The sequence below is a fragment of the Pistacia vera genome, unplaced genomic scaffold, assembly GCF_008641045.1.
Source record: "Pistacia vera cultivar Batoury unplaced genomic scaffold, PisVer_v2 Contig413, whole genome shotgun sequence".
Taxonomy (NCBI): domain Eukaryota; kingdom Viridiplantae; phylum Streptophyta; class Magnoliopsida; order Sapindales; family Anacardiaceae; genus Pistacia; species Pistacia vera.
The window spans coordinates 102,148-125,721 of record NW_022196239.1 but is presented as its reverse complement, the minus strand read 5'-3'; the positions used below and the strand labels follow the sequence as shown (position 1 = coordinate 125,721).

At 35.7% G+C, this 23,574-nt stretch overlaps 5 protein-coding genes across 7 annotated transcripts; 4 read left to right on the top strand and 1 right to left on the bottom strand.

Annotated features, from left to right (window-relative positions):
• Positions 1 to 1,620: 1,620 nt before the first annotated feature.
• On the top strand, positions 1,621 to 7,032 carry LOC116142670 (beta-amylase 2, chloroplastic). The gene is made up of 9 exons (XM_031428088.1): positions 1,621 to 2,166; positions 2,535 to 2,612; positions 2,777 to 2,980; positions 3,795 to 3,989; positions 4,924 to 5,088; positions 5,298 to 5,558; positions 5,715 to 5,933; positions 6,226 to 6,445; positions 6,769 to 7,032. Exons 1-9 carry the CDS (start codon positions 1,906 to 1,908, stop codon positions 6,852 to 6,854), a joined length of 1,689 nt encoding a protein of 562 aa, XP_031283948.1. The 5' UTR covers positions 1,621 to 1,905; the 3' UTR covers positions 6,855 to 7,032.
• A 153-nt stretch (positions 7,033 to 7,185) lies between these two features.
• Positions 7,186 to 10,290, bottom strand: LOC116142671. 2 transcript variants are annotated; one of them, XM_031428090.1, is made up of 6 exons: positions 10,211 to 10,290; positions 8,793 to 9,425; positions 8,620 to 8,678; positions 8,295 to 8,423; positions 7,983 to 8,118; positions 7,186 to 7,734 (listed from the first exon to the last, which is right to left on the bottom strand). In XM_031428090.1, exons 2-6 carry the CDS (start codon positions 9,360 to 9,362, stop codon positions 7,423 to 7,425), a joined length of 1,206 nt encoding a protein of 401 aa, XP_031283950.1. In that variant the 5' UTR covers positions 9,363 to 9,425; positions 10,211 to 10,290; the 3' UTR covers positions 7,186 to 7,422. The 2 variants fall into 2 exon arrangements, with proteins under 2 accessions (XP_031283950.1, XP_031283949.1); XM_031428089.1 differs by lacking the exon at positions 10,211 to 10,290 and having other exon boundaries at positions 8,793 to 9,984.
• Positions 10,291 to 10,488: 198 nt separating this feature from the next.
• LOC116142672 (60S ribosomal protein L36-3-like) lies at positions 10,489 to 12,453 on the top strand. Of its 2 annotated transcripts, none has more exons than XM_031428092.1 (5): positions 10,489 to 10,569; positions 10,655 to 10,695; positions 11,570 to 11,674; positions 11,915 to 12,114; positions 12,207 to 12,453. In XM_031428092.1, exons 3-5 carry the CDS (start codon positions 11,573 to 11,575, stop codon positions 12,235 to 12,237), a joined length of 333 nt encoding a protein of 110 aa, XP_031283952.1. In that variant the 5' UTR covers positions 10,489 to 10,569; positions 10,655 to 10,695; positions 11,570 to 11,572; the 3' UTR covers positions 12,238 to 12,453. The 2 variants fall into 2 exon arrangements, with proteins under 2 accessions (XP_031283952.1, XP_031283953.1); XM_031428093.1 differs by having other exon boundaries at positions 10,514 to 10,569; positions 10,655 to 10,691.
• An 826-nt stretch (positions 12,454 to 13,279) lies between these two features.
• Positions 13,280 to 19,763, top strand: LOC116142639 (acyl-CoA thioesterase 2-like). Its single transcript, XM_031428065.1, has 17 exons — positions 13,280 to 13,850; positions 14,090 to 14,182; positions 14,413 to 14,480; positions 14,562 to 14,643; positions 15,236 to 15,282; positions 15,426 to 15,551; positions 15,657 to 15,734; positions 16,338 to 16,425; positions 16,541 to 16,653; positions 17,403 to 17,465; positions 17,537 to 17,592; positions 17,959 to 18,063; positions 18,195 to 18,251; positions 18,609 to 18,710; positions 19,120 to 19,168; positions 19,249 to 19,317; positions 19,428 to 19,763. Exons 1-17 carry the CDS (start codon positions 13,835 to 13,837, stop codon positions 19,509 to 19,511), a joined length of 1,296 nt encoding a protein of 431 aa, XP_031283925.1. The 5' UTR covers positions 13,280 to 13,834; the 3' UTR covers positions 19,512 to 19,763.
• A 1,900-nt stretch (positions 19,764 to 21,663) lies between these two features.
• Positions 21,664 to 23,313, top strand: LOC116142608 (F-box/kelch-repeat protein SKIP4). Its single transcript, XM_031428038.1, has 2 exons — positions 21,664 to 22,236; positions 22,567 to 23,313. Exons 1-2 carry the CDS (start codon positions 21,749 to 21,751, stop codon positions 23,162 to 23,164), a joined length of 1,086 nt encoding a protein of 361 aa, XP_031283898.1. The 5' UTR covers positions 21,664 to 21,748; the 3' UTR covers positions 23,165 to 23,313.
• The last annotated feature ends 261 nt before the right edge of the window (positions 23,314 to 23,574 follow it).

Below are 23,574 nucleotides of genomic sequence, written 5' to 3'. Positions count from 1 at the left end.
CTTTAATTACCACATGTTTTAACCCAACTCTCTCTATGGATTCCGAAATTTCTTCATCTTCTCAACCAATGAAAACTTCTACATACAACTCTAGAGAAGATTCCGTTGAAATTTGCAGTTATCAGAGGTAGTGATACGGTGAATGAGTGAGTTATGATGAAGCCTGAAACGGTAGGTGAAGACTGACTGAAAAAGATGAAATTTGTGAAGTGTTTAATAGAGGAATGACATTATTGGGCGGCAGAACAGAAGAGACGATGAAACCTGTCAGTGCTTCGCTTTAACCTTGTCTTTTTACATCTCTTTTGAACAAAACAATTTAATATTCGCTTCTATCATTTTCAGTCACACTGTCATTACTGTCAACAATTGAAGTTACTACGTAAATTTACATTTCCTCAGCCCTGGATTACTACAAAATTTTCCTTCAATTATTGTGGCGTATGGATGCCCAACCTACAGGAGGTAAAGAGAATCAGAAAAATAAAAAAAGAAAGAAGAAGGAAGCACTTTGGATTATAGCTTTTGACCAATTACATAATCGAGGCAAGCAAGTATTTTGGCTTTTTGGGTGAACTGTGTTCGTCTTTATGCAAAAGCTTTTGTTTTGTTTGTCGTAGTTATTCGCTCAGAGGACAGAAGCTAAAAACCATGAGAAATGTTAAAAAAGAATTTTAAATCTTCAAACAATATCACGTGTTAGGTTGGGAATAATTGGTCTCAACAGTTGACATTTAAAATTATCGTGCCGCACAGTTAACATTAAAATATAGAGGATTCTCTTATTATTATTTTTATGTTAAATTTCCAAGTTCAATAAATTCCTTTGTGAGTACAGAGTCGGTGAATTATTCGATTAACATAAAAAAATGATTTTTATTGTTGGTACCTGAATTAATCCTGCGATTCAGTGCAGCATTAATTATAGTGATATTTATTTGGATGAGACAACAATATTAAATGTTGATAGTCGTCATTTCACCGTCATGGGTCATCATCTACCTCCATTTGCGGGAACCTTTTGGCCGTGACACAATCTTCAAAAATATCCACGTGCTTCGCGACAGATCTGGGACCCATACCTATATGGGCTTCTTAAGAACTAGAGGATGACTTGGGCCTCGCCGAATCACTAATGGATGGATCTGCCTCCACAATCTGCAGAACTTGGGCCTCTTCAAGGGCCCAATAATGNTTGTTGGTACCTGAATTAATCCTGCGATTCAGTGCAGCATTAATTATAGTGATATTTATTTGGATGAGACAACAATATTAAATGTTGATAGTCGTCATTTCACCGTCATGGGTCATCATCTACCTCCATTTGCGGGAACCTTTTGGCCGTGACACAATCTTCAAAAATATCCACGTGCTTCGCGACAGATCTGGGACCCATACCTATATGGGCTTCTTAAGAACTAGAGGATGACTTGGGCCTCGCCGAATCACTAATGGATGGATCTGCCTCCACAATCTGCAGAACTTGGGCCTCTTCAAGGGCCCAATAATGTAGATGGTGACTAATCTTTACCAATAACAACTCAAATGGCCCATATTGAATGTACAATCAAGTTTAAATATCATCCTCCGCATTACCAGTTACGTGTACAGGTCATATGAGTCGCGTCAGATCCAAGATGACCATACCCGCGCAAAAATTTTAGAATTACCCATCATCTTGGATCTGACGCAAGTACCTCACGAGTAACGGTTTCTTTAGGCGCCATTTTCTCTTACCGTATCTCCCCCGTTCTCTCTCCGAATCACTTTTCTACTTACTTCTGCTTTGAGTTGGCTAGAAAAGTAACATTCAAACTCACTTTTTGCGCTTCAATGTCCACTCACCTGATCTTTTACTCTGCTTTTCTATCGAAACAAATAGAGCGCTAGTGTTACAATTTCCAAATGGATATTTCATCAATTCATCTCAATCAAAGCTTAAGCTCTTATGCTCCATGTTTTGCGAGAAATGCTTCGTCGTTTTCACATAAGCAGTCGCTTTTGACTTCCTGTCGGGTGTCTTTCGGGTTACGGGGTCCCAATGACTGCAATTGGTGTCGTTTCAAGTCTTCCTGTCGGAGTTTGGTTATGGCGAGAGAGAAAGGAGAAAAAACCGAAGAGCACCCTCTAATTGATGATTCTGTGGATGCCGAAGATGAAAATAAGGTAATATTACTTTGGCACTTTGTTCTTTTTCCTATTGAAAATTTATTTGGTGAATTAGCTGTTCTTTTGGCAGATTTGAAATTGAAATTGAAATTATATTGCTCCTTTGTATATTCTATCATTCCACACCCCAACACCACAACCCCCCCAACAAATATTAGAAACGAGTAAAGGTGTGAAGGTTTACAATAATTTCAAGGATGGTGAAAACCTTTACATTTGACAGAAAATAGAAATGGGGTAATGAGATTAGTAAAAGATAAAGCGTTTAATGTAGAAAATATTATATTTGAATATTTTCTCTCTGCTAGATAGTCTTTCAACTTGATTCTGATGCCATTTTAATTTATTACGTTTTCTTTTCATAGGTTGTACGCCGACCATTGAAACTGCCAGAGCGTGATTTTAATGGGACACCTTATGTTCCTGTCTATGTTATGCTACCGGTGAGTGAGTGTTTTTTTTTTTTCTGCTTAAATTCTGTCACTATATGTGTGGTTGTATTGTATTTTATAGATTTATGTGCCTTGTTGGGATTGTGTTGAGAGTTGTGTTTTGCTCGACCTATTAGCTATTAGCTAGACGTGACTTAAGTTGTGGGGAATGACAGCTAGGCGTGATCGATATGAACTGTGAGCTGGTTGATCCAGATAGTCTGGTGGAACAGTTACGGATCTTGAAATCTGTTAATGTTGATGGCGTTATGGTTGATTGCTGGTGGGGAATAGTCGAAGCACATACTCCTCAGGTATACAATTGGAGTGGATACAAGAAGCTTTTTCAGATCGTGCATGAACTTGAGCTCAAACTACAGGTACACTGTTTCTCTTTTAATTTACCTTTTGATTGTTGTTGATGGATACTTGAATTATTTACACACTGTTTTTTCCTCACACATAAGCTAACTGGTATTTTTAAAATTACATCAATGATATAAAACTGATTGTGCATGTCATAAGGAGCTTACTAATCAGCTAATCCTGTGAAACTAAGGAGTCAAATTCAGACTATACTTTTTCTTCTCAGAGCAATTAAATTTGCTTAGCGGCATTAATAAAAAAGACCATCAACAGGAATTTTCATTAGTACTTGGTATATTTGGAAAAGACCTGGGAGAGCAATCTGTAAATATGCTTTCAAAATTAAGGGGGTTAGGTAGTGGAGAGCAAAGAATGTTGGGACACTGTTGGCATATAGAATCCTTGTCATTAGAATTAGAATGAGAAGCTTAAGTTTTACCCCCTTTTTTTTAAATTATTATCAAGCTGAGTGAAAGGAAACTTTTGAATTGCTCAGGAATTATATCAAGAATATAACCCTGATAGAGTATACTGTCTTAATGCCTTAATCGACCTTGTAGACAACTATGTACTGTCAATGTCATGGCTTAGTTGAGTTACATGAGGAATGATTGTCAGCCTAATTTCCTTATACACTTGCGAATTTGAAACTTTTCTACGGAAGGGTAAATTGAGTTTCTTGAGTTGAGTGGATTCATAGGAGTTTTATTTGTAATTAGAAATGTTTGTTACGTGTTTGGTGGAACATTAAAAAGCTAGATATCTACTTAAAGTCATCATTGACAAGGAAATCAGTCAATTTTATTAACAAATTTAAAATGTACTCAGGTTGTTATGTCATTTCATGAATGTGGAGGAAATATCGGTGATGATGTACATATTCCACTCCCGCAGTGGGTTATGGAAATTGGTCAAAGTAATCCTGACATATATTTCACAGATAGAGAAGGAAGACGCAACTTTGAATGCCTAACATGGGGAGTTGACAAAGAACGGGTTTTAAGAGGTCGAACTGCTATTGAGGTACTACATAGGAGTAAGATTGTTTGGCAAAGTTAGATTTCTATGTTTATATCATTTTTGTTCAGGAAACTTATAAATGAATTTTATTTTTATTGTCATGTTTCATTTTTTTTTTTTTTTTTTTTTCCTCTCTTAAGCAATATGCTACATATCTAAAGTGTTTACTTTGCTATGTAGCGCTACCACCAGCTAAAACTGCTAGGATATTTTATTTATATTGAAACATAAACATTGCAAATCTATTGCTACAAATATGAATAATATCATTCTTGTAAAAAACTCTTATCTAGTGTTAGACCTCCCATACATAAGGTCTATAAATCCAAGGGCAAAAGTAGGAATAAGAATAAAGAGGTGCTGGGTATGAGTTTGTTTTCAGGGGTTGAGGTGTACAATAAAAGTTGTTAGGATGTTGGAGTCTGTTATGAGTCTGGACAGGTGGCTGGACAGGTGGCTGTCAAGTCTGTTACAGAAGGGAATAACTTGCTTATAAATGGGAAAGAGAGTGGAGGGTAGGAGGGAGTTTATATTCTGGAAATTGGGTGGGAGGTCCCCAGCTCCTCGAACTGCTGGGATTTATCAGTTTGCTAATTGCATTTGTTCTGTTCTTCCATTTAGTAGCTATTAATACAATCTGTTATTCCTTTTATCTTTGCCTATTGCCTTGTGTGTGTGTGTGTTGGTTGCTGTGAGTTTCTCTGTTACAGGAGGGTTCCAACATCTAGCAACAACTATATTCTTTAAAAGAAGTACATGTTTTACTCTAAATGATTTCAGCTCTGGCTATATTTCCAAGTTTATGTTACATAGAGTTGAGCTTCAACTTTTTCTGCTTAATTATTTATTTATCGTCCTTCATGGTGACTATGCCATTGTTTAATGCATAATGAGATCTCTGAATCTAGTGATTTGTAACTTTTGTTTGGTGACATAGGTTTACTTCGATTACATGAGAAGTTTTCGGGTAGAATGTGATGTGTTCTTTAAGGATGGAGTAATCTCTGAGATTGAAGTTGGACTTGGTCCATGTGGGGAGCTAAGGTATCCTTCTTATCCTGCAAAGCATGGCTGGAGATACCCTGGTATTGGTGAATTCCAGGTACAATTTTGAATAATTGGTGATCAGAAATTTTTCCTCACCAAGAAGAGCCTATATAAGAGTTATGGCACTATGATCACCTTTCCAAATGATTATTTGATAACCTTTAATCTTCCACCGCCATGATTGAATCCGTATTTTCTCATACTATTATATATTTTTCATATGTTCAATTCTTTAACACACTGATACAAACTGTTTTAGTTCAGTGTTATGATAAGTACTTGATGAAGAGTCTGAGCAACGCAGCAGAAGCAAGGGGGCACTCATTTTGGGCTAGAGGTCCAGATAATGCAGGTTCTTACAATTCTTCACCTCATGAGACTGGGTTTTTTCGAGATGGAGGTGACTATGATAGCTACTATGGTAGGTTCTTCCTTAATTGGTATTCTCAAGTTTTAGTCGATCACGGTGATCGTGTACTTGCTCTAGCCAATTTGGCTTTTGAAGGAACTAACATTGCTGCCAAGGTGAGTCACCTTCTCAGAGTGCTTTTTTTTTTTTTTTTTTTTTTTTTAATTTTTAAAGAAGGGACAGTTTTATTTTGTCAAAAAATATCATTTAAAATATTATTTCCTTGTCAAGTTTACTATAAGATTCTTTGCTCTGTTTTGATTGATGAACAGCTATCTGGGATTCATTGGTGGTACAAAACAGCTAGTCACGCTGCTGAATTGACTGCTGGCTTCTACAACCCATCAAATCGTGATGGCTATGCTTCAATCGCAGCAATGTTGAAGAAGTATGGGGTTGCACTAAACTTCACATGTGTTGAATTGCGTACACTGGACCAGCATGAGGACTTTCCAGAGGCGCTGGCAGACCCTGAAGGATTGGTATGGCAGGTAAGTGCAGACATTTCTATTATGATGGTGTTGTAACTGGGTATAGAACTTTTTAACCCTGTCAAGAAGAGGTCTCCTATAATGAAAAGAAGATGCATCTTTTTAGTCAAATTTGGAGAATGGTGGTTAATTTGGGCAATTTTTTTACCAAAATTCTAAGTGGTTTGTGATCTACATCCAAAAACTTTTCGGGTTGGGATCTGTCTAGTAATTATTATTAGAGTTTGATTAGTTTGGGGCTGGATTTCCTATAAGATTGCATGTAATTTGATATCTTCTTTTTTATTTCCAGGTGCTGAATGCTGCATGGGATGTTTCCATATTAGTTGCTAGTGAGAATGCTCTCCCTTGTTATGATAGAGAAGGCTATAACAAGATACTAGAAAATGCTAAGCCCCGAAATGATCCAGATGGGAGACATTTATCTGCTTTTACCTACCTCAGGCTAAGCTCACTTCTAATGGAAAGACACAACTTCTTAGAGTTTGAACGATTTGTCAAGAGGATGCACGGTGAGTTGACTCTCTCCTTTAATTTATTTATTTTCCATGCTTTCATTATGTTTCAGTTTGGCCAAGTGTAAATTTCCTTGGTGCCACTTATGTTAAATTCTATTGTAACTGATGGGACAATAAAAATTTATCTATACTGAACTGTTTAAGATACATGTTACAATGGAACTTGCTTGCCCCTACATGAAACGTTCATGTTGTTGATTAATATGCAACCATGGATTTTGAAGTGTTGAGACTCGAGACTTAAACCTAAAAAGGCATGTTATCAGTCATGCTTTATAAGCCGTAGACTTAAAAACTTTTTCCTCCTCCAATTGCAGGGCAATCGGCTCCTGATCTCCAAGTTTTTCCAAATGAAAAGCACCCAAAATTCAAGGAGATAGATGGCCAAGTTGCTGCCGAGTGATGGCCTTGTTACACTGCTGAGCTTGAAAGTCAACTACCTTTTGTTGTATATCAGTCAAAACTTCTAATTATTCACTATTTGGGTGAGTTGGGTCAATTGCACAACGTTAATGGCTCTGGTTGGTTCTATTCGAGTATACTCCATGGATCGTAGATCTGGAATGCGTATGTTATAAAGACCACTTTCAGTGAGAAAAAAGGCTGCAGTTTCTATGGTTTCATGTACAACCAATGTTATGAGGTTTGACTCGCTTAATTCAACTTTTGGTATGACTCTTTGATTATACACGATAAATGATCAAGTGGGAGAGCAAAAGAAATGGGCCATAAAGTTCGAAAACATAAATCAAGCTTACCCATATCATGGCCTGTTGATTTCTAATCCATGGGATGTTACAACATTGGACATGAGAATCCTTTTGAAATATACAGTCGATGATGAAATGAATCTTCATGTTCCTCTTCAGACATTAGGCTTTACAATCATGAAACCCAAAAAATGTGCTTCATAGTTCATATGAATCAAAGAATGCTTTCTCCAGGCTATTTACAATATCAACTTTGTGAGTCTATGAGACTGGTTTCTTGAAAACCATTTGCCCGGACTCATCAACATCAAAGAGACGCCCTACAAATTCATCCCAACTTTCCTTCCTTTTCTCAGAGGACAAGAATGAAGTTTGCTCACTTGATCTGCCAGAAGTCTCCCCTTCATGGAATGTTCCATACTGAGAAGGAGGGTAAGCCAGAGGGATATCCAAGGCAACAGCTCTTTGAAGAGCTGCCTTGTACTCCACAGTGTGTTCTCGAGCAAGGGACTCCTGCCGTTCCATCCTTTCCTTTGATGGAATCTCCATAATCTGATCTTTCTCCAGCATCAACTATATGGTAAAGAAAAAAGATATAGTATCACAAAACCTAAGTAAGGAACTGGGAGTCTAAAAGCTAGTAGCAGCAAGTGGTAAACCACGCAGATATTTTCTAATCTCTCAGTCAGCTAGACTCAGCAGATAATATATGATGGATGTGCCACCATATCAAGCTCTTTAATAAAGCCTCAAAGAAACTGGTTTATTGTTCCGAGCATCAAAATAAGTATTTAAAAGAATGCTTTTCATTGAGTACTTACATCAAGTGCCCTTTGGGATTCTCTCTCTATCCAAATAATAGCATGGTCAGACATTGCATTGCTAGAAAGAACCATGTGCTCAAACCTCCCATCCACTGGGACTGCAGTCCTCACAACTGCGGGAAATCTTCCGATCCTAAAACAGGGGTAACAGAACAAATGTACATTAAGCACTAACAGTAGTGTCTAGTTTAAATCATCCCACCTAAAAGATGAATTTATAACAAGATGTAATTAGACTGAAGAATTTTAATCTCATAGTTGATTAAAGGTCTAGGAAAATAATCACACTCAAGTTACGTCTTATAATACCTGAAGGGTTTTCGCTCCACAATGTGGTATAGCCGGCCAGGAGCATATAGCCTTCTTGGATCTTTAAGCCTCTTCTCCTCTAGAGTGCATGTATCCTTCAGACACATAATACAAAGTAAGCATGGCAAACTGCACAAAATGAAGGAAACATGGCTGAATTAGTAGCTTATATGGACAGCAATGGTGCCTAAATCATAAAAACTATTGTTGTACAACATTTCCAAAATGTCTTTAGCCTTTAGCCATTATTAACATCACATATCATAGAGTTTATCAACACAAATAAACTAGACTCAAAAGGTATCTAAGACATACTATCTTTTACCAGAAAAGTGATTTGTAAACATCTTCCAAAGCAGTAGTCGTTCGAGGTAAGAAATCATCCTGATTCATTCCAATAATTTATATCAGAACATAAGCCATAAGCATCTATACATTAGTAGACTCAAAAAATATAATCATAGTGGACATCATATAGCCTGGAGAACATACAAGTACCTGGAGCACAACAGAATTGATAATATCTGCATATCTCACAGCCAAATTCAGTGACATGCATCTGGCAGGAGCAATCGCGAAGCATCTGATCCTCTTCCTTTCAATGTTCCCCAACTTGTTCAGATTCTGTACTGCAACCAAAACCAACAATGCCACCACCCCTGCCCCTAGTGAATGCCCAGTAAATGTCAATGTATAATCTGGATTATTCTCAACCAAATCCCTCAATACTTCACATTCTGCATCAAAAAGCCACTCGGCAGCCTTCAATAGCCCATTATGAACATATCCACCATCAAACTTTGTCTGCCCAAGTTTGTTATCAAGCAAAACAGCATAATCACCTTCCTTTGCCAAGTTAAGTCCTCTAACAGCGAAAATTATGTCTTTATTCTCATGATCAAGGTAAATCATATAAGGAGGTACACGGCATTGTGTTTCTTCATAGTCTTTCCGTAGGACAAGCCAATCAGGATTGATTCCATAACCTCCAGGGGGTGCCCAAATTGGGTTTCGAATATCATCTTCATACACTGCTAGGATTATGCGACAAAGGTGTGGAACCGGCATGAATTCTTCAACATCAGCAAGGCCCCAGTTTTCACTTTCATGGCCTGCAGTGTAGAGGCATTTCTTCCAAACCCATCGGGCACATGCAAGACAGTATACACATTCAAGAAGGGGAAAACCACAGACGATTGACATGAATGCCTATGAATCAAGTATTTTGACATAGATTAAGCAATATGGCTCAATGTTGTAATGATGGGAGAAGAAATATCCAACATAAACTAGAAGTTGGGTAAAAATTCAACCAAGCATAAAATAGATGCTCACATGGAAGGGACCTGCTATTAGAAAGAACAAAAAAAGAAAGAAGAGAGATTTTGAGGGCTACATACAGTGATCAAGTTAAATAGATCCAAATGAACCTGAAGTATAGTATCGGCTAAAAACCAACATCACAACATAATTTGGAATGGGTTACTCACGCCACAACGAACTTGAGCTTGGAGCCGGCATCAAAAACCAAAATTCAGCACAATACAGAGCAATCAAGAGGGCAAACTATTAGACGATTATATACCGATTGAACATAACAGTGATTATTTGAAAAAAAATTATAATTGAAGTACTTCAATTTGTAAAGACTCCATAGGTTTCTCCTTCTAGGGTTTTCATTGAAAAAAAAAAAAAAACCCAAAAATCTAGTCACAAAGTTGATCACTTATAAATGTGACACTTCTCTGAATTAAATAGCTCTAAAGAATAAAAAGTAGCACACAAAACAAACAGAGGTGGGTACTTGAGATTGGAGAAGAAGGGTTAGTTGAAGCTACTATAGTTTTGGTGATTTAGTAATAAAAATTGAGAGGCAACTATAAGTCGAAAACAAAGCAGAGTTAAAAGCGCTATACCTGCTGGTCAAACCCATTTCACTTTGGGTTGGTCTCCAGAATCTACTGAGTGGAATGCCTCTGATTCCAGATTCCACAAGCCATGCTATGTGTGTACAACAAGTCTTAATAAACTGACGGTGATCTATTCGGGCCAATATAGTGGGCCGGGTCGATGCTAACACTGATGGACTTGAACACCGATGCTAAGCTGACGGTGGTCGGTAAAGAAGGTGAAGGACCGAATTAGGAACCAGGCCCATTATAAGGGTATTAAAGTCATTTCAATTCGCCACCCGACTAAAATTCCTGAACGTGTACATATAGTTCCGTGAACTTAAAACCCTAGCTTCACTTTTTCTAGGCGGCCTCATTCGAAGGTGAGACAATCCTCTACAAACCCTAGCAACTGAATTTTTCATCTTTCAATTCGAGTGACTAAAATTTTCCTTCCCTATCTTGCAGTTAGATCTTCCCACTAAATCGTCATTGGAGCTGTTTGGTAGGTGAGAAAATGCAGTGTTACTGCTTCATTTACTCTCTCTCATTTTTTCAACCTAGTCATAGGTTTCGTAGACGCAAAAAATATTTGTGAAATGTTTAATGACTGTCGTATCTGCTATGGTTGTTTGAATGCGTAAGTTTTAGCAAGTCTTTTGTTTATTCTCAGTTGCGTATGGTATATTTCCTTTGTTCTTGTTTTGGTTATTGATGAAGCAAAGTAGAAGATAAAAGGACGTAGGTTTTTACCTTTTTATTCGCATTTAAGTAATTTCGACCCTGCTGTAATAATTTTGGTTATTTTGGGATGTAATGATGTTCTAACAATGTAGGCAATCAGGTTTCAATGATATATCAATCAATATGCCAAAAAAAAAAAAAAAATTTAAGATTCCCTTCCATGAGAATCAATGTGATTTTGTAAGAGTAAATTGTATGTGGACTTTAATGTGTCAATTTTAAGCTAAGTTTGATTGATCCACTAAGTACTATGGTGAGATAAGTAATATTTCATTTAATTTTTACTTTTTGCACCGTTCATGTTGTGCATTGCGTATTGACTACTTAGTATTAGTTAGTAACACCTTTTATTTCTTTTCTTATGAAAGTAAATATAGTTTATTTATGACCATTTGAAAGTCACCTTAGTGAAAACATAATTGACTTGGCAAGTCAGAGTCAAGTCATGTCTATAAGTTTTGATTCACATGTAAGCATGATTGGAGGAATCCTTGTGCTGCTATTTTTGCATGCTGGTTACTGGACTGTACTGTCAAAAAGAATAGTTACTATTGTGCAAATGTGCTAGATAAAAATTATTCTTGATTTTTAAAGACTTGCTGTTTTTCTGATATGTGGTGTGGGTATTGTTGCTTCCAGGCAATGGCTCCAAAGCAGCCAAGTACTGGTCTTTTTGTTGGTCTAAATAGAGGACATGTTGTAACCAAAAAGGAGTTGCCTCCCCGCCCATCTGACAGAAAAGGGGTAAGTTTTCTTACCATGGTATATCTTTTATTGTGTTTGGCTCAAACTATCATGTTGGAATATTGGCAGGTTAGGTTTTTAGCTTTAGTTTATTGTCAAATATACAAGATGTTCTACACATAATTTGGGTTTTCATGCTATGTATTTTGCGATTAGGAAAGTGTAGTTTTCGTTGTATTACTCTTATCTTTATGGTACTTGTTATTGATGTATACTAGATATTTCTTATATTTTATCCAGAAAACTAGTAAGAGAATCCATTTTGTGAGGAACGTCATAAGGGAGGTTGCTGGTTTTGCTCCTTATGAGAGGAGGATTACTGAACTTTTAAAAGTTGGGAAGGATAAGCGAGCGTTGAAATTGGCGAAGAGAAAGTTGGGGACCCATAAGAGAGCCAAGAAGAAGCGTGAGGAAATGTCCAGTGTTTTACGCAAGATGAGGTAGCTGACTGCCGACATTTTGTGTTTACCTTTTTTTTGTATGTGTGGTTGGATGAGCTATCTAATATTTTGTTTGGCTTTTGTCTTTTCAGATCAGCTGGAGGTGGAGAGAAAAAGAAGTGAACTCTGCCCCGATTTCTTTCAGAATCATGTCATGATGAACATTCAAAGATTTTGATTACCTTGTGCACTTTGCTAATTTGGAAGTTGAAATTTTGTTTAGTTGTTGACTATATGTTAACTCGAGTTTTAGCCATTGAAAGACTTCAATTCTATTGCTGTTTCTAAAATAGTATTTTGGGCTTTCGGAGTAAGAATTCAGCCTTCTCTTGAATTACATCTTTTGTTTCTATTTTAAGTTACGAGATTTAGTCTTCCGTAGTAAAAAATGATATGGATTCACTCATCTGTGAGCTTTTGATCTGCTATTAATTATTATCATGTTGTCGTGTGTATTAAAAACTAAATTTTTTGAATTAAAACTTAATTTTTTGAATTATGTATAACAGGGTACAGTTTAAAAAAAAAAAATCAAAATTTTTTAAAAATTAATATCATTTTTAAGATTAATTAAAGAATTTCGTGGGAGTTTTAAATTATGGTATTCCATAATCAAAATTAATTATAAAATTAAGAATGTATATTATTTTTTCTTAATCATTCATATTATTTTCAAAATCAAGATCAATATTTATATTAGTAACATATTCTTCTTTATTTTCTTCATGCAAAATGAGTAAATTTGGATAAGTTTTAATGGATTGGGTTGAATAACTCAGTTCTGTTATGAATTTTTTATTGACATTTGACTTAAATTAATGAAGTTATATCGATATTTTTAAAAATATGAATAAATATATGTCAGTATCGTAGGATGTATATCAATGTATCAAAAAATTTAAGATATACTTTCTGATACATATTGTTCCTGATCTGTATCTAATTATATTGTACTATACATATCTGGTATCATAACCACTATGATTATCATAACGTCTGGATTTTCTTAACAATATGGTTAGTTATTATCGTAGTATGTAATTAAACGATAGATGCCAGATGGTCAAGACTCAAGAACGGACTTGTTTGCATTTAAGAATGCATCTTGCGTGCGTACCATATGTTCATTCGTAATGGTGACTGACACGGTGAGACTTTCTATTTTCTTTTTCTAATACGATCATCCTTATCACTCTCCCAGTTTTTATTGGATGGTAAGCTTCTGTATTTTTTATCTTCGTCAGCGTCTCGATTTCATATTTTGCGTGTGACCAACAGGAGATTGTAAAACTGGATATGAAAGTTAATTACTGATCCATGAAAATCACGTGGTGTATTGAATTTCTATATTCTGGAAAAATAAGACCAGACAGCCTCTAGATTCTACATCTTCTTTGGGCCCCGACTCTATCTCAATTCATACATTCATATTATTGCAGTTTGCGAGCTCAGATACCATCAACCTACCAGTCTTTATTACCACATTAATTTTAGTTTTAATTTTCGCCTATCTTGGTAAATTCATCCCGTAGTCGTATCTACACGCCTGCGTCTACAAGATTTGACAATCGAGCACTACAAGCCAAAATAAAAAAGAACAGCGCTTCTTGATCTTGAATTGAATTGAAACAGGAATATCTGTCTTCATAAGACACAAGAAAAGCTGAACCTGTATTTGTATTTCAGCTATTCACTTGCCCACCATCAAACACGCTGCCTCATGGACACCGAAGAAGGTGATTTTTATTATTTAAAAGTCTATTCTTATTCTTTGGTTTTAGTATCTTTGAAAACAAAGCACAGAAATCAAACACAGATTTGGAATATGAGTTCAAAAAAGTTGTGATTTTCTCTTACGGTTTCTCATGAACTAGTGAACAGGATCCGCAATTGAATTCTCATCTTTTTCATTTCTGTGATTTCTCCTGACAAACGTTTCTAATTGGTTGTGTACTTGTTTTGTTTGACTTTTCAGTCATCGAATTCTTGGGATATGTTCCTTTGCTGCAGAGGCTACCCAGTTCTTCACTCAAGAAAATCGCTGAAGTTGTCATTGTTGAACGCTACGGTGATTTTTCGTTGGAGAATATTTATTTATTTTATATGTTAATTATAATTCAATTAAGAAATATCAGTCTCTTTATCACGAACAAACTTTTTTAAACTACGATAACCGGTGATACAAGTTTGTAATCTGTTTCTTTAATTATCAAATTTGATTTCCGTACAAGGCAAATTGCTAAAAGTTTATTTTTTCTTTTTCTCTGTTTGAATGTGATTGAATATGTCACTCTGCAGAGAAAGGAGAGCATATTATTCGTGATGGGGAAATTGGGAAGGGAATTTATTTCATATGGGAAGGACAGGTTAGTTTGCTTGTAACAATGTAGCATCTGTTTTATGTGACATGAAATCATTTGGCCAAAGTTCAATTTCGTTTTTCACAGGCTGAAGTTCAAGGGCCAGTTCATGCCGAGGAAGAAGATCGTCCTGAGTTTCAGTTGAAACGATATGATTACTTTGGTCATGGTAAGGTTGATCTTCTTTGTTTTGATTATAAGCTATTTTGCTTTACCCTAACACACATATATAATTCATTTTTGTGTGCAATCTATTGTGAGAATGGAGTTATGGGCATCAACAAATGGGATACTCTGGACCAGCGTTGTCAAAAACATTTTTATTGTTGCAATCATAGGAGTTTTCTTTCTCAATTAATGTTATACAATTCTTATTTCTATTCCTCAATATGATGTAAAATTGGAGGCCCATCAGTTGTAGGGGATTTGATATTTTTACTGTGATATGGGTATCAGTAAGTTAGCTATTTGACATTTTATATTATGAATAATTGGTTGTGCATTCTGGGTTCATCTTCTATGAAATCCATGAGTTTCTACTTCATCTAGCTGTTATATCAACAAAAGTTAGATATCAATGTTGATTAATAAGTCTATCCTTATTTTCCTTCTGGCACTATTTTCATTTGAATATGTACTGGCACATGTTTGCACGAATAGAGTTTGATCTTAAGATCTTAAGAACACATGTATGACAATGTTAGCGTAAAATAGTGATGAAAATAATATGTTTGGAAGACTAATCAGAAATTTCTTTGCAGGTACATCCACATTTTTTCAGCATGGAGATGTAATTGCTTTGACTAAGGTGGCTACCATTTTTTATTTTTAATTTGCATGATTTTTTATAATTGAAGCATGCTTATTGCTCACACTTATGAGAATGATCTCAAAATGGGCCTCTTTTTGATACCTGTAGTTTGTATTTGATGTGATGTTACTTTTTGGCAGCTGACCTGCTTAGTGCTGCCTCATGAACATTGTACTTTACTTCAAACAAAATCTATCTGGAGCACAGATAAGACGCATGATACATGCTCACTTGTGGAGAAAATATTGCATTTGGAGCCTATAGATGTATGTTTCTTCTCTGGGCTTTGAATTAACTGTTCTTGAAGCTTGATGATTATGCTTCTGCCAGTGAAGTTTTTTGTATAAGTTATTTCTTTGTTGATTTTGAAGGTGAATATATTTCAAGGGATTACTTTGCCAGATGCTCCAAAATTTGGGAAGGTTTTTGGAGGACAGTTTATTGGACAGGCAAGATAAGCTTCCATCAGTCTGCCATGTGTGCATGTGCCCCCTTCTCTTTTGTGTGATTGAAATGCTATTAAGCAAACTTATTTCAAACATGTAGATGTAGGGAGAAAGGTTTCTGGTGTGCTGGACATTGCCTGTAAGCTATTCTATGACAATTTTTTATTTTAAGAATCTGACAATCATGGTTACTATCTTGGAATGATCTATGGAGTTAATAGTGACTATAATATGACTTTTGTTGATTAAGTTAAATTGGTTCTCACTTGGAGTTTCTGAAAATCAAAACACTACCTTACTGGCAAAGAAAGTCCAAAATTTGATAGTAGTACCTGATTTTTGAATAGTAGAATTGTTGTTTCTCCGCATAATCTAAAGACATTATAGTTAGTTAATTGACTTTATTTTCTCAAACAGATCTTCTGTTTAAAGGTATATTTTTCTCTCTGTTTGTGATGTTTAACTAAACATGGTAAGTGTGTTCATCATAGGTCAGCACTGTGGTTAATACTGCTAATTGCATCACAATAAAGAATATATTCCTGTAATTGGTTATCTTATTATTTTGAATATTAATTTTCTTAAACTATGTGATAAAACATGCAGGCACTGGCTGCAGCATCAAAAACTGTTGATTGTCTTAAACTTGTCCATAGTTTTCATTGCTATTTTCTTCTGGTTGGGGATTTTGACAGTAAGTCTATATCTGTGAGCTACAGGATCTTAACAGAAGCCTCTGATAGATTGATGGAGCAACAGTTAAAAGTGAGAAATTTATTTGTTGTATTAATGGATATATACTTTTGCAGTGCCAATTATATACCAAGTTCACCGTGTACGAGATGGCAACAGCTTTGCAACCAGAAGAGTAGATGCAGTACAAAAAGGAAATATTGTATTCACATTGCTTGCTTCATTTCAAGTAAGTTAGTTATACCTCTTAATTTGTATATTGTGGAAATTCTGTATCATATTTTTTATAGCAATATTCTTTACATTTAAGTGGTTGCTCAGTTTATTGCTTATCTTGATTGTTTGTGAGGGGGCTAGAATGTTTCATTTTTTATTTTTACCGGTAAAGAACCATCATTATTATATCTTATGATTTTTAACTATTTTGGCTCTATTAGCATTGTTATGAAAAGTCAAGGTCAACTTTAAATGATGATTGATTTGAAATGACAATTGTATTGAAGCTTTAGTGTCTTGATTTTCATTACGGTAGTTATCTGCTAGTTAACATGCATAAAAGCATAGATTTAGGGACTTTCTGGTTAAGGCGAACAAGATTCATGGGGTTATATTGCTTGGAAGTTTGGATATATTCTCTCATTTTTGGACTTACTTAGGATGCTTTATGGAATCCATGGCATGTAAATTCCTGAAGACATATCTCTCTAGCTTCATTTGCTCTAATTCTTGTTTTACTTTCCATTATATTTTACTAATTTCTTCATCAGTAGGATCATAGTGGTTTGAATCAATTGAGTTACCAATATCTTTTGGTGTCCACTGCCTTCTGCAGTTTTTTCATACTAAACTCTAGCTGATGTGATATCTGCTTAAGGCTTACCTACATTCTGTGCTCTTAAAATAATATACTCAAGTTTTATCAGGGATAGACTGGTTGAGACATATCATAGTGCATGTGACATTGGTTTAATTTTACAGAAAGAACAAAAGGGGTTTGAACACCAGCAAACAACCATGCCATCAGTGACACCTCCAGAAAGGGTAATATATGCTTAAATTAACATGTCTCAGTTGATTGCTAGCTAGTGATATTGAGCTCTGGTGTTTTGCAGCTTCTGTCCTTGGAAGAGACACGTGAGAGACGCATAATTGATCCTCGCCTTCCTAGGTAGATTTCAATCACTTTTGTCATAATTTTCTGCTTATACACACATACCCATGCCCCTAAGGACCCATGCCAACACACCACACATACCGACTTTCATGTGCTCAGGCACACCAGCGCTTGCATAAGTTTCTTTTACTTTCTTAGTAAAAACTTGGATATTTAGAAAGTAGTTGGATATCCTTTTTGTCACAGTGGTGGTACAGAATAATTTGCTTTAAGGAAGGGAACATAAAGGATTATCTTATTTTATGATATTTTAGGTTTTAACTCAAATAACCATTCCGGCCCATCTCTGTGGACACACTTTATTCTATCATTCTGTGCCAAATCTTAAATTACATGTTATTTGTTCAATGATTGTTTCAGGAGCTACCGAAACAAGGTTGCCACATCAGAATTTATCCCTTGGCCCATAGAGATGAGGTTTTGTGATCCTAACAATAGCACTAATCAGACTAAATCTCCACCAAGGTTGGACTGCTTTGCTTTGTTTTGTTTTATAAGTGTATCTTTTGAAACAGCCCGAGTTATTTCTCACTTTTTGCCATTTGTTATGCATTTTGCATGCCTATCTTCTTTTAATATGACCAAATTGTATACAGTTTGAGGTATTGGTTCAGAGCAAAAGGAAAACTTTCAGATGACCAGGCTTTGCATAGGTAAGGTTCTCCTTTACATGCTAACAATTTTCTAATTTTCTTGTCACTTATGCCCTTAGAATTATGGGCAGCCTGAGAATTTAGCAAAACATAGACAAGAAGGCTTATATTTATCTTCTTCCACCTAGATTTTGGGTCAGATTTTTATAATCGCAATCTTTCTTGCATTTATCATTATAGTTTTAACTAAATTTGTCCCTGTGTAGGCTGGTGGGTGTGGTCTAAGTAGGTTTCCTTGCAAAATTCCAAGTGCATAAAAACAGTTATGGACCGGGAATGTCTAGTATGGTCCTCATGATGTTCTGGCAAGGGTCCATACTTCCCATCTTGTAATTTAATTATATGTTTCTTTCGCAGATGTGTGGTGGCATTTTCTTCAGATCTATTATTCAGTACAGTTAGTTTGAACCCTCACCGTAAAAAGGGTTTCAGATCATCTTCTCTCAGTCTAGACCACTCGTAAGTACAGCTTCAGTAAAACCATAATCGATTTTTAGGCTAACTAAAGATCTTTCCTATCAAAATAAAAAATATATATATATTTAATAATAAATTAAAAAAGAAAAAACTAAGGGTTGCATAAACTTCAGTGGAAGACTGACTTCTTTAAGGCTGAGTTGTGGCAGTTGCCTTACAAATGAAATTTAAAAGGATAACCAGTTTATCATTGATCCTCTTGTTTGACTTAAGAATGTTAAGTTGCATCATTAATTTGGTTTCAAATTGAATCTCTTATGGTTGGAATGTTACTGTGAAGTAGATGCAATCTATCGCAAATCTTTTAGTCATTAAGTACATATAATTAAGACAACAAAAAGTCACTTATGGTACGTATTTATGCCTTTTTGAAATCATGCCCCTGTCTCAGGATGTGGTTTCACCGGTCGTTTAGAGCTGATGACTGGTTGTTGTTTGTGGTAAGTTACAGATGATGGTTATTTTCAGGTTTGCTTCATTTTCTGCCCTCTTATTGGTTAACGCATTTTGTATCTTGCAGATTGTGAGCCCTATTGCTTACAATGGACGCGGGTTTGTTGCAGGAGAAATTTTTAATAGAAAGGGAGAGGTATTACAAATGTTATTTGATCTGATCTGATGCCTTTAATTTCAACCAACTTGATATTGATGTTGTTGTTTAATAGCTTAATTAATTATGCATTATTTGTTGGTGGACAGCTTGTTGTAACTGTAACTCAAGAGGCTCTACTCAGGACTCCTAAAACCCCGAATTCAAATACAGCAACTGTATCAAAGTTATGAACACAATACGTAACACATGTTGTAATAAGCAGAGCCATTTTGTGATTTATCAGGTTCTGGATTTTTCAGTCTATAGAAGTTATTCATGTAACGCTTCATTCATGTCTTGTAACAAAATTCGGATTTTAGGACTGCTACACCCATTGTTTTAGGTTGTGGTAATTGTTATGAAGTTATTTTAATTTTATAAATGCTATTCACATAGAAATGTTCAATTTTAGCCGTTTATTGAATAATTTTCTTTTTGGTTCAGCTTTAAATGTTGCAAACATTACCTAGTTTAACTGCAGATATAAGCAACCGAACACAAGTCAGATTATGTTTTTGTTTTTATCGCGCAAGTGCATTCAATTGAATCGATGAAGGAGATTATGCCCCACTCTTTAATCCATCTATATTTTAATATCGTAATTTCCTTGTAATCCATTTTCCTTATTAACAATAAGGAATATCAATGGCCGATACTATTATGTCCAGTATATATATATATTTGCACGGTTTTGTCCTTAAAAAGATGTCTCTAGATGACGAGGGTAACTTTGTACTATACAAATGATCAAGACTAGTGATTAAAAACATGACCTGTGCAGTGACCTGACCGGGCCATCAGGTCTTAGGTTGAGCAGTTTAACTGGTTTGATTGATGGGTCAAACTGATGTCTAAAAGTTTAAAATCTAACAAAAATACCCCTAAAAATTACTGTAAGTCTCTATAGGTTTAAAATATTGTAGAAACACCCCAAACACCACAGTTGGCGTCGATAAATAGGGCATGTTTTCAATGACGAAAACACTCTCCATCATTATAAAAATATTGCCCTCGGCTTCTTGACCAAAACTTATCTCACCCTCCCCTGTTAGCCTCCCCAATCGTTGGCAACATCGAGCTTTTTCCAGTGACTTATTTTTACGATTTTCGGTCAATTCACTCACCGAAAATCACCTTGTTGCCACCATTCCACTAATCGACCATTCCTCTTCAAAAACCCTAACATTCCAGGCTTTAATTGTTCACGAATTGATATCCTAATTTATAGAGTTTTAAATGAATAGTAAAATTTATAATCTGATTCGGTGAGGGTCTCGGCTCAACCAATTCAACCGATGAGGTTGGGCCGGGTTCCTAATTACTGATCAAGACCTTAATCTCCTAAGCGGTGTTGGATCTTGACAGCAATATAAATAATTTGTTTCCACATATTGTCAAACATACCTTTGATTATAAATCATACTCCATGTAGTCAATTAGATTGCACCAGCGTTGAGGTAGATCCCACGCGGGTGTTATTATCACTTCTATCTTACTTCACTTATTTACCAAATATACCCCAAAAGTAATTGAAATTAGAAAAGCCACCTCAAGTGATTAACTTTTAATAACTTCACCCATTGAGATGATCATCTCCCTCCATTCGTCTCCTTCGGCACAAACGCATTTACCCTAATTCATCATAAATCATAGGTTAGTCTGTTTTTCATTTCTTGATCTCTTTCGTATATAATTATCTCTCTTCTTTTATTGTAAATTTAAACAAAATATGCCTAAAGTTCAGTGTTTAATGGATCTGAGAACAATTGATGATCTTGTTTAAGTTTTTGCGGTAAATTGATTGTTTCGGAGAAAAATTAGTTGATTTTGTTCAATAAGTTAGGGCAAGCTAAGTTAACTTAAAATTTTGTTCATGGTGCCTATTTTGCATTTGCGTTTGTTCATTGTCTTGAGTTTTGGAAAAGTCAAACAGCATTTAAATTTTGTAGTTAATTTTATTCTGAATATGGAGAATGTAATTTAAAGTTGTTCAAGTTTTTGCGGTAAATTGATTCAGTGTTGTATGGATATGATGTTAGCGGCAGATTTTATTTTATTTTATTTTTTATAACATTAGGCTTTTGGAGTGGTTTGGTTATGAAATTGCAATGGATCTTTCAAAAAGTGGATCAGAAGGTATCAGTCAAATTGAAGAAACTCAACTGCCATTGATATGTGGGCTTCCAGATGATATTGCACTTTTCTGCTTGGCAAGAGTTCCCCGAAAGTACCATACAATACTAAAGNAAACAGCATTTAAATTTTGTAGTTAATTTTATTCTGAATATGGAGAATGTAATTTAAAGTTGTTCAAGTTTTTGCGGTAAATTGATTCAGTGTTGTATGGATATGATGTTAGCGGCAGATTTTATTTTATTTTATTTTTTATAACATTAGGCTTTTGGAGTGGTTTGGTTATGAAATTGCAATGGATCTTTCAAAAAGTGGATCAGAAGGTATCAGTCAAATTGAAGAAACCCAACTGCCATTGATATGTGGGCTTCCAGATGATATTGCACTTTTCTGCTTGGCAAGAGTTCCCCGAAAGTACCATACAATACTAAAGTGTGTTTCCAGGAGATGGAGAGATTTAGTATGCAGTGAAGAATGGCGTGCTTATCGTAGAAAGCATAATTTGGATGAGACGTGGATCTATGCTTTGTGTCAAGACAATAAGCTTGAGAGGGTTAGTTGTTATGTATTGGACCCCAACTCTGCTAGACGGAGTTGGAAGCTCATTCATGATTTTCCACCTCCCACCTTGAGGAGAAGAAAAGGCATCGGTTTTGAGGTGTTGGGAAATAATCTTTATTTACTGGGTGGCTGTGGTTGGTCTGAGGATGCCACTAAGGACGTCTATTGCTATGACTCTTCAAGGAACTCATGGACTGATGCTGCTTCCTTGTCAACTGCAAGGTAATATGCTTCACTGATATTATCTCTAAGGACTTAATGATATTTCTTTTATAAATGCCACTTAACTGTTGCATTCTATATATATATATATATATATGAACTTGCACATTGCTTTGAATATCGACCTGGTAAATTTTTTATTGTGTAAATTTTATGGAATTTGTCAAATGTGGCATCAAAGTGTGGTATTCATTGAATCTGATCTACAAGAGGCTGAATCTCGTATGTTCATGCAAACACATGCACATTCATTAGCCTAAAATTGTCATTTTTTTTTTTCATCTTTTCTAGTGATTCTGGAGTTATCTTATGTAATCTTGATGCATTTAGGTGCTACTTTGCTTGTGAAGTTCTAGATGAGAAAATATACTCAATTGGAGGATTAGGTTCAAAATCAAGTGACACACATTCTTGGGAAGTATATGACCCTTGCACAGACAACTGGAAATTGCACACAAATCCAAACGTTGTCCCAGAAATTGAAGATTCTTTTGTCATGGATGGGAAGATTTATATCCGTTGTGGAACATCTGTTGTAACTTCAGAGGTTTATGCATTAGTTTATGAGCCATCAAGTTGCACCTGGAAGCATGCAGATGCTGACATGGCTTCGGGATGGCAGGGTCCTGCAGTTGTTGTAGATGAAACTCTTTATGTGTTGGATCAGAGTTCAGGAACACGATTGATGACATGGCACAAAGAGAGTAGAGAGTGGGCACCAGTTGGGAGGCTATCAGCCCTATTAACAAGACCACCTTGCCAGCTTGTTGCTATTGGAAAAAACATTTTTGCTGTAGGGAAAGGCTGTAGCACGGTGGTAATAGATGTTGGCAATGCAGGGAATGTTGGAGGGGTTATGGTGAGTACTTCTATTCCTAAAGTGAATGATACTGATGATGTTATTAGATTGAAATGTTTAGCTATATGAAGCTTATGTTGAAGTTCTCTTCTGTGTGTATCCTGAAGATTGTTATATATGGGGCGCATATATATGCCCCTTTGAAAGAAATTCTTATATTATAAGACTCTGTGACATTGGCTAGTTGTTTTTGTGGCTTCATCTCAAGGAATGCATTGCAGCTTCTATCGCAGAAACTTTAATCTCATTGACAGTCAAAATTGATATGGCAAGCATAGTAAGATTGACGCGGGTGCAGCGAAAATCAAGCCCAAGATTATTTCCGCCGAACAGCCTAGGCAGCTATGCCATGCACATGCCATTTAAACCTACATTGGAGATGTTCATCAATTCGGAAATGGTAAAATACTCCTTGCTGTGAAGAACGAAAAACATAAATGTAACACTGTAGCATCTTGCATGACAAGGAAATTAAAATA

Bases quoted from the DNA above. Each gene is read 5' to 3' on its own strand.
- LOC116142608 (XM_031428038.1), top strand. From the start codon at position 21,749: ATGGATCTTTCAAAAAGTGGATCAGAAGGTATCAGTCAAATTGAAGAA. The intron at 22,237-22,566 runs GTAATATGCTTC...TGATGCATTTAG, and splicing joins GCTTCCTTGTCAACTGCAAG to GTGCTACTTTGCTTGTGAAG.
- LOC116142672 (XM_031428092.1), top strand. From the start codon at position 11,573: ATGGCTCCAAAGCAGCCAAGTACTGGTCTTTTTGTTGGTCTAAATAGA. The intron at 11,675-11,914 runs GTAAGTTTTCTT...TATTTTATCCAG, and splicing joins GCCCATCTGACAGAAAAGGG to AAAACTAGTAAGAGAATCCA. The intron at 12,115-12,206 runs GTAGCTGACTGC...TTGTCTTTTCAG, and splicing joins AGTGTTTTACGCAAGATGAG to ATCAGCTGGAGGTGGAGAGA.
- LOC116142671 (XM_031428089.1), bottom strand. From the start codon at position 9,497: ATGTCAATCGTCTGTGGTTTTCCCCTTCTTGAATGTGTATACTGTCTT. The intron at 8,679-8,792 runs GTACTTGTATGT...GGAATGAATCAG, and splicing joins TCAATTCTGTTGTGCTCCAG to GATGATTTCTTACCTCGAAC. The intron at 8,424-8,619 runs GTAAAAGATAGT...CATTTTGTGCAG, and splicing joins GTTTACAAATCACTTTTCTG to TTTGCCATGCTTACTTTGTA.
- LOC116142639 (XM_031428065.1), top strand. The intron at 17,466-17,536 runs GTAATATATGCT...GGTGTTTTGCAG, and splicing joins CAGTGACACCTCCAGAAAGG to CTTCTGTCCTTGGAAGAGAC. The intron at 18,252-18,608 runs GTAAGGTTCTCC...TTTCTTTCGCAG, and splicing joins GATGACCAGGCTTTGCATAG to ATGTGTGGTGGCATTTTCTT.
- LOC116142670 (XM_031428088.1), top strand. From the start codon at position 1,906: ATGGATATTTCATCAATTCATCTCAATCAAAGCTTAAGCTCTTATGCT. The intron at 2,167-2,534 runs GTAATATTACTT...TTCTTTTCATAG, and splicing joins ATGCCGAAGATGAAAATAAG to GTTGTACGCCGACCATTGAA. The intron at 5,934-6,225 runs GTAAGTGCAGAC...TTTTATTTCCAG, and splicing joins CTGAAGGATTGGTATGGCAG to GTGCTGAATGCTGCATGGGA.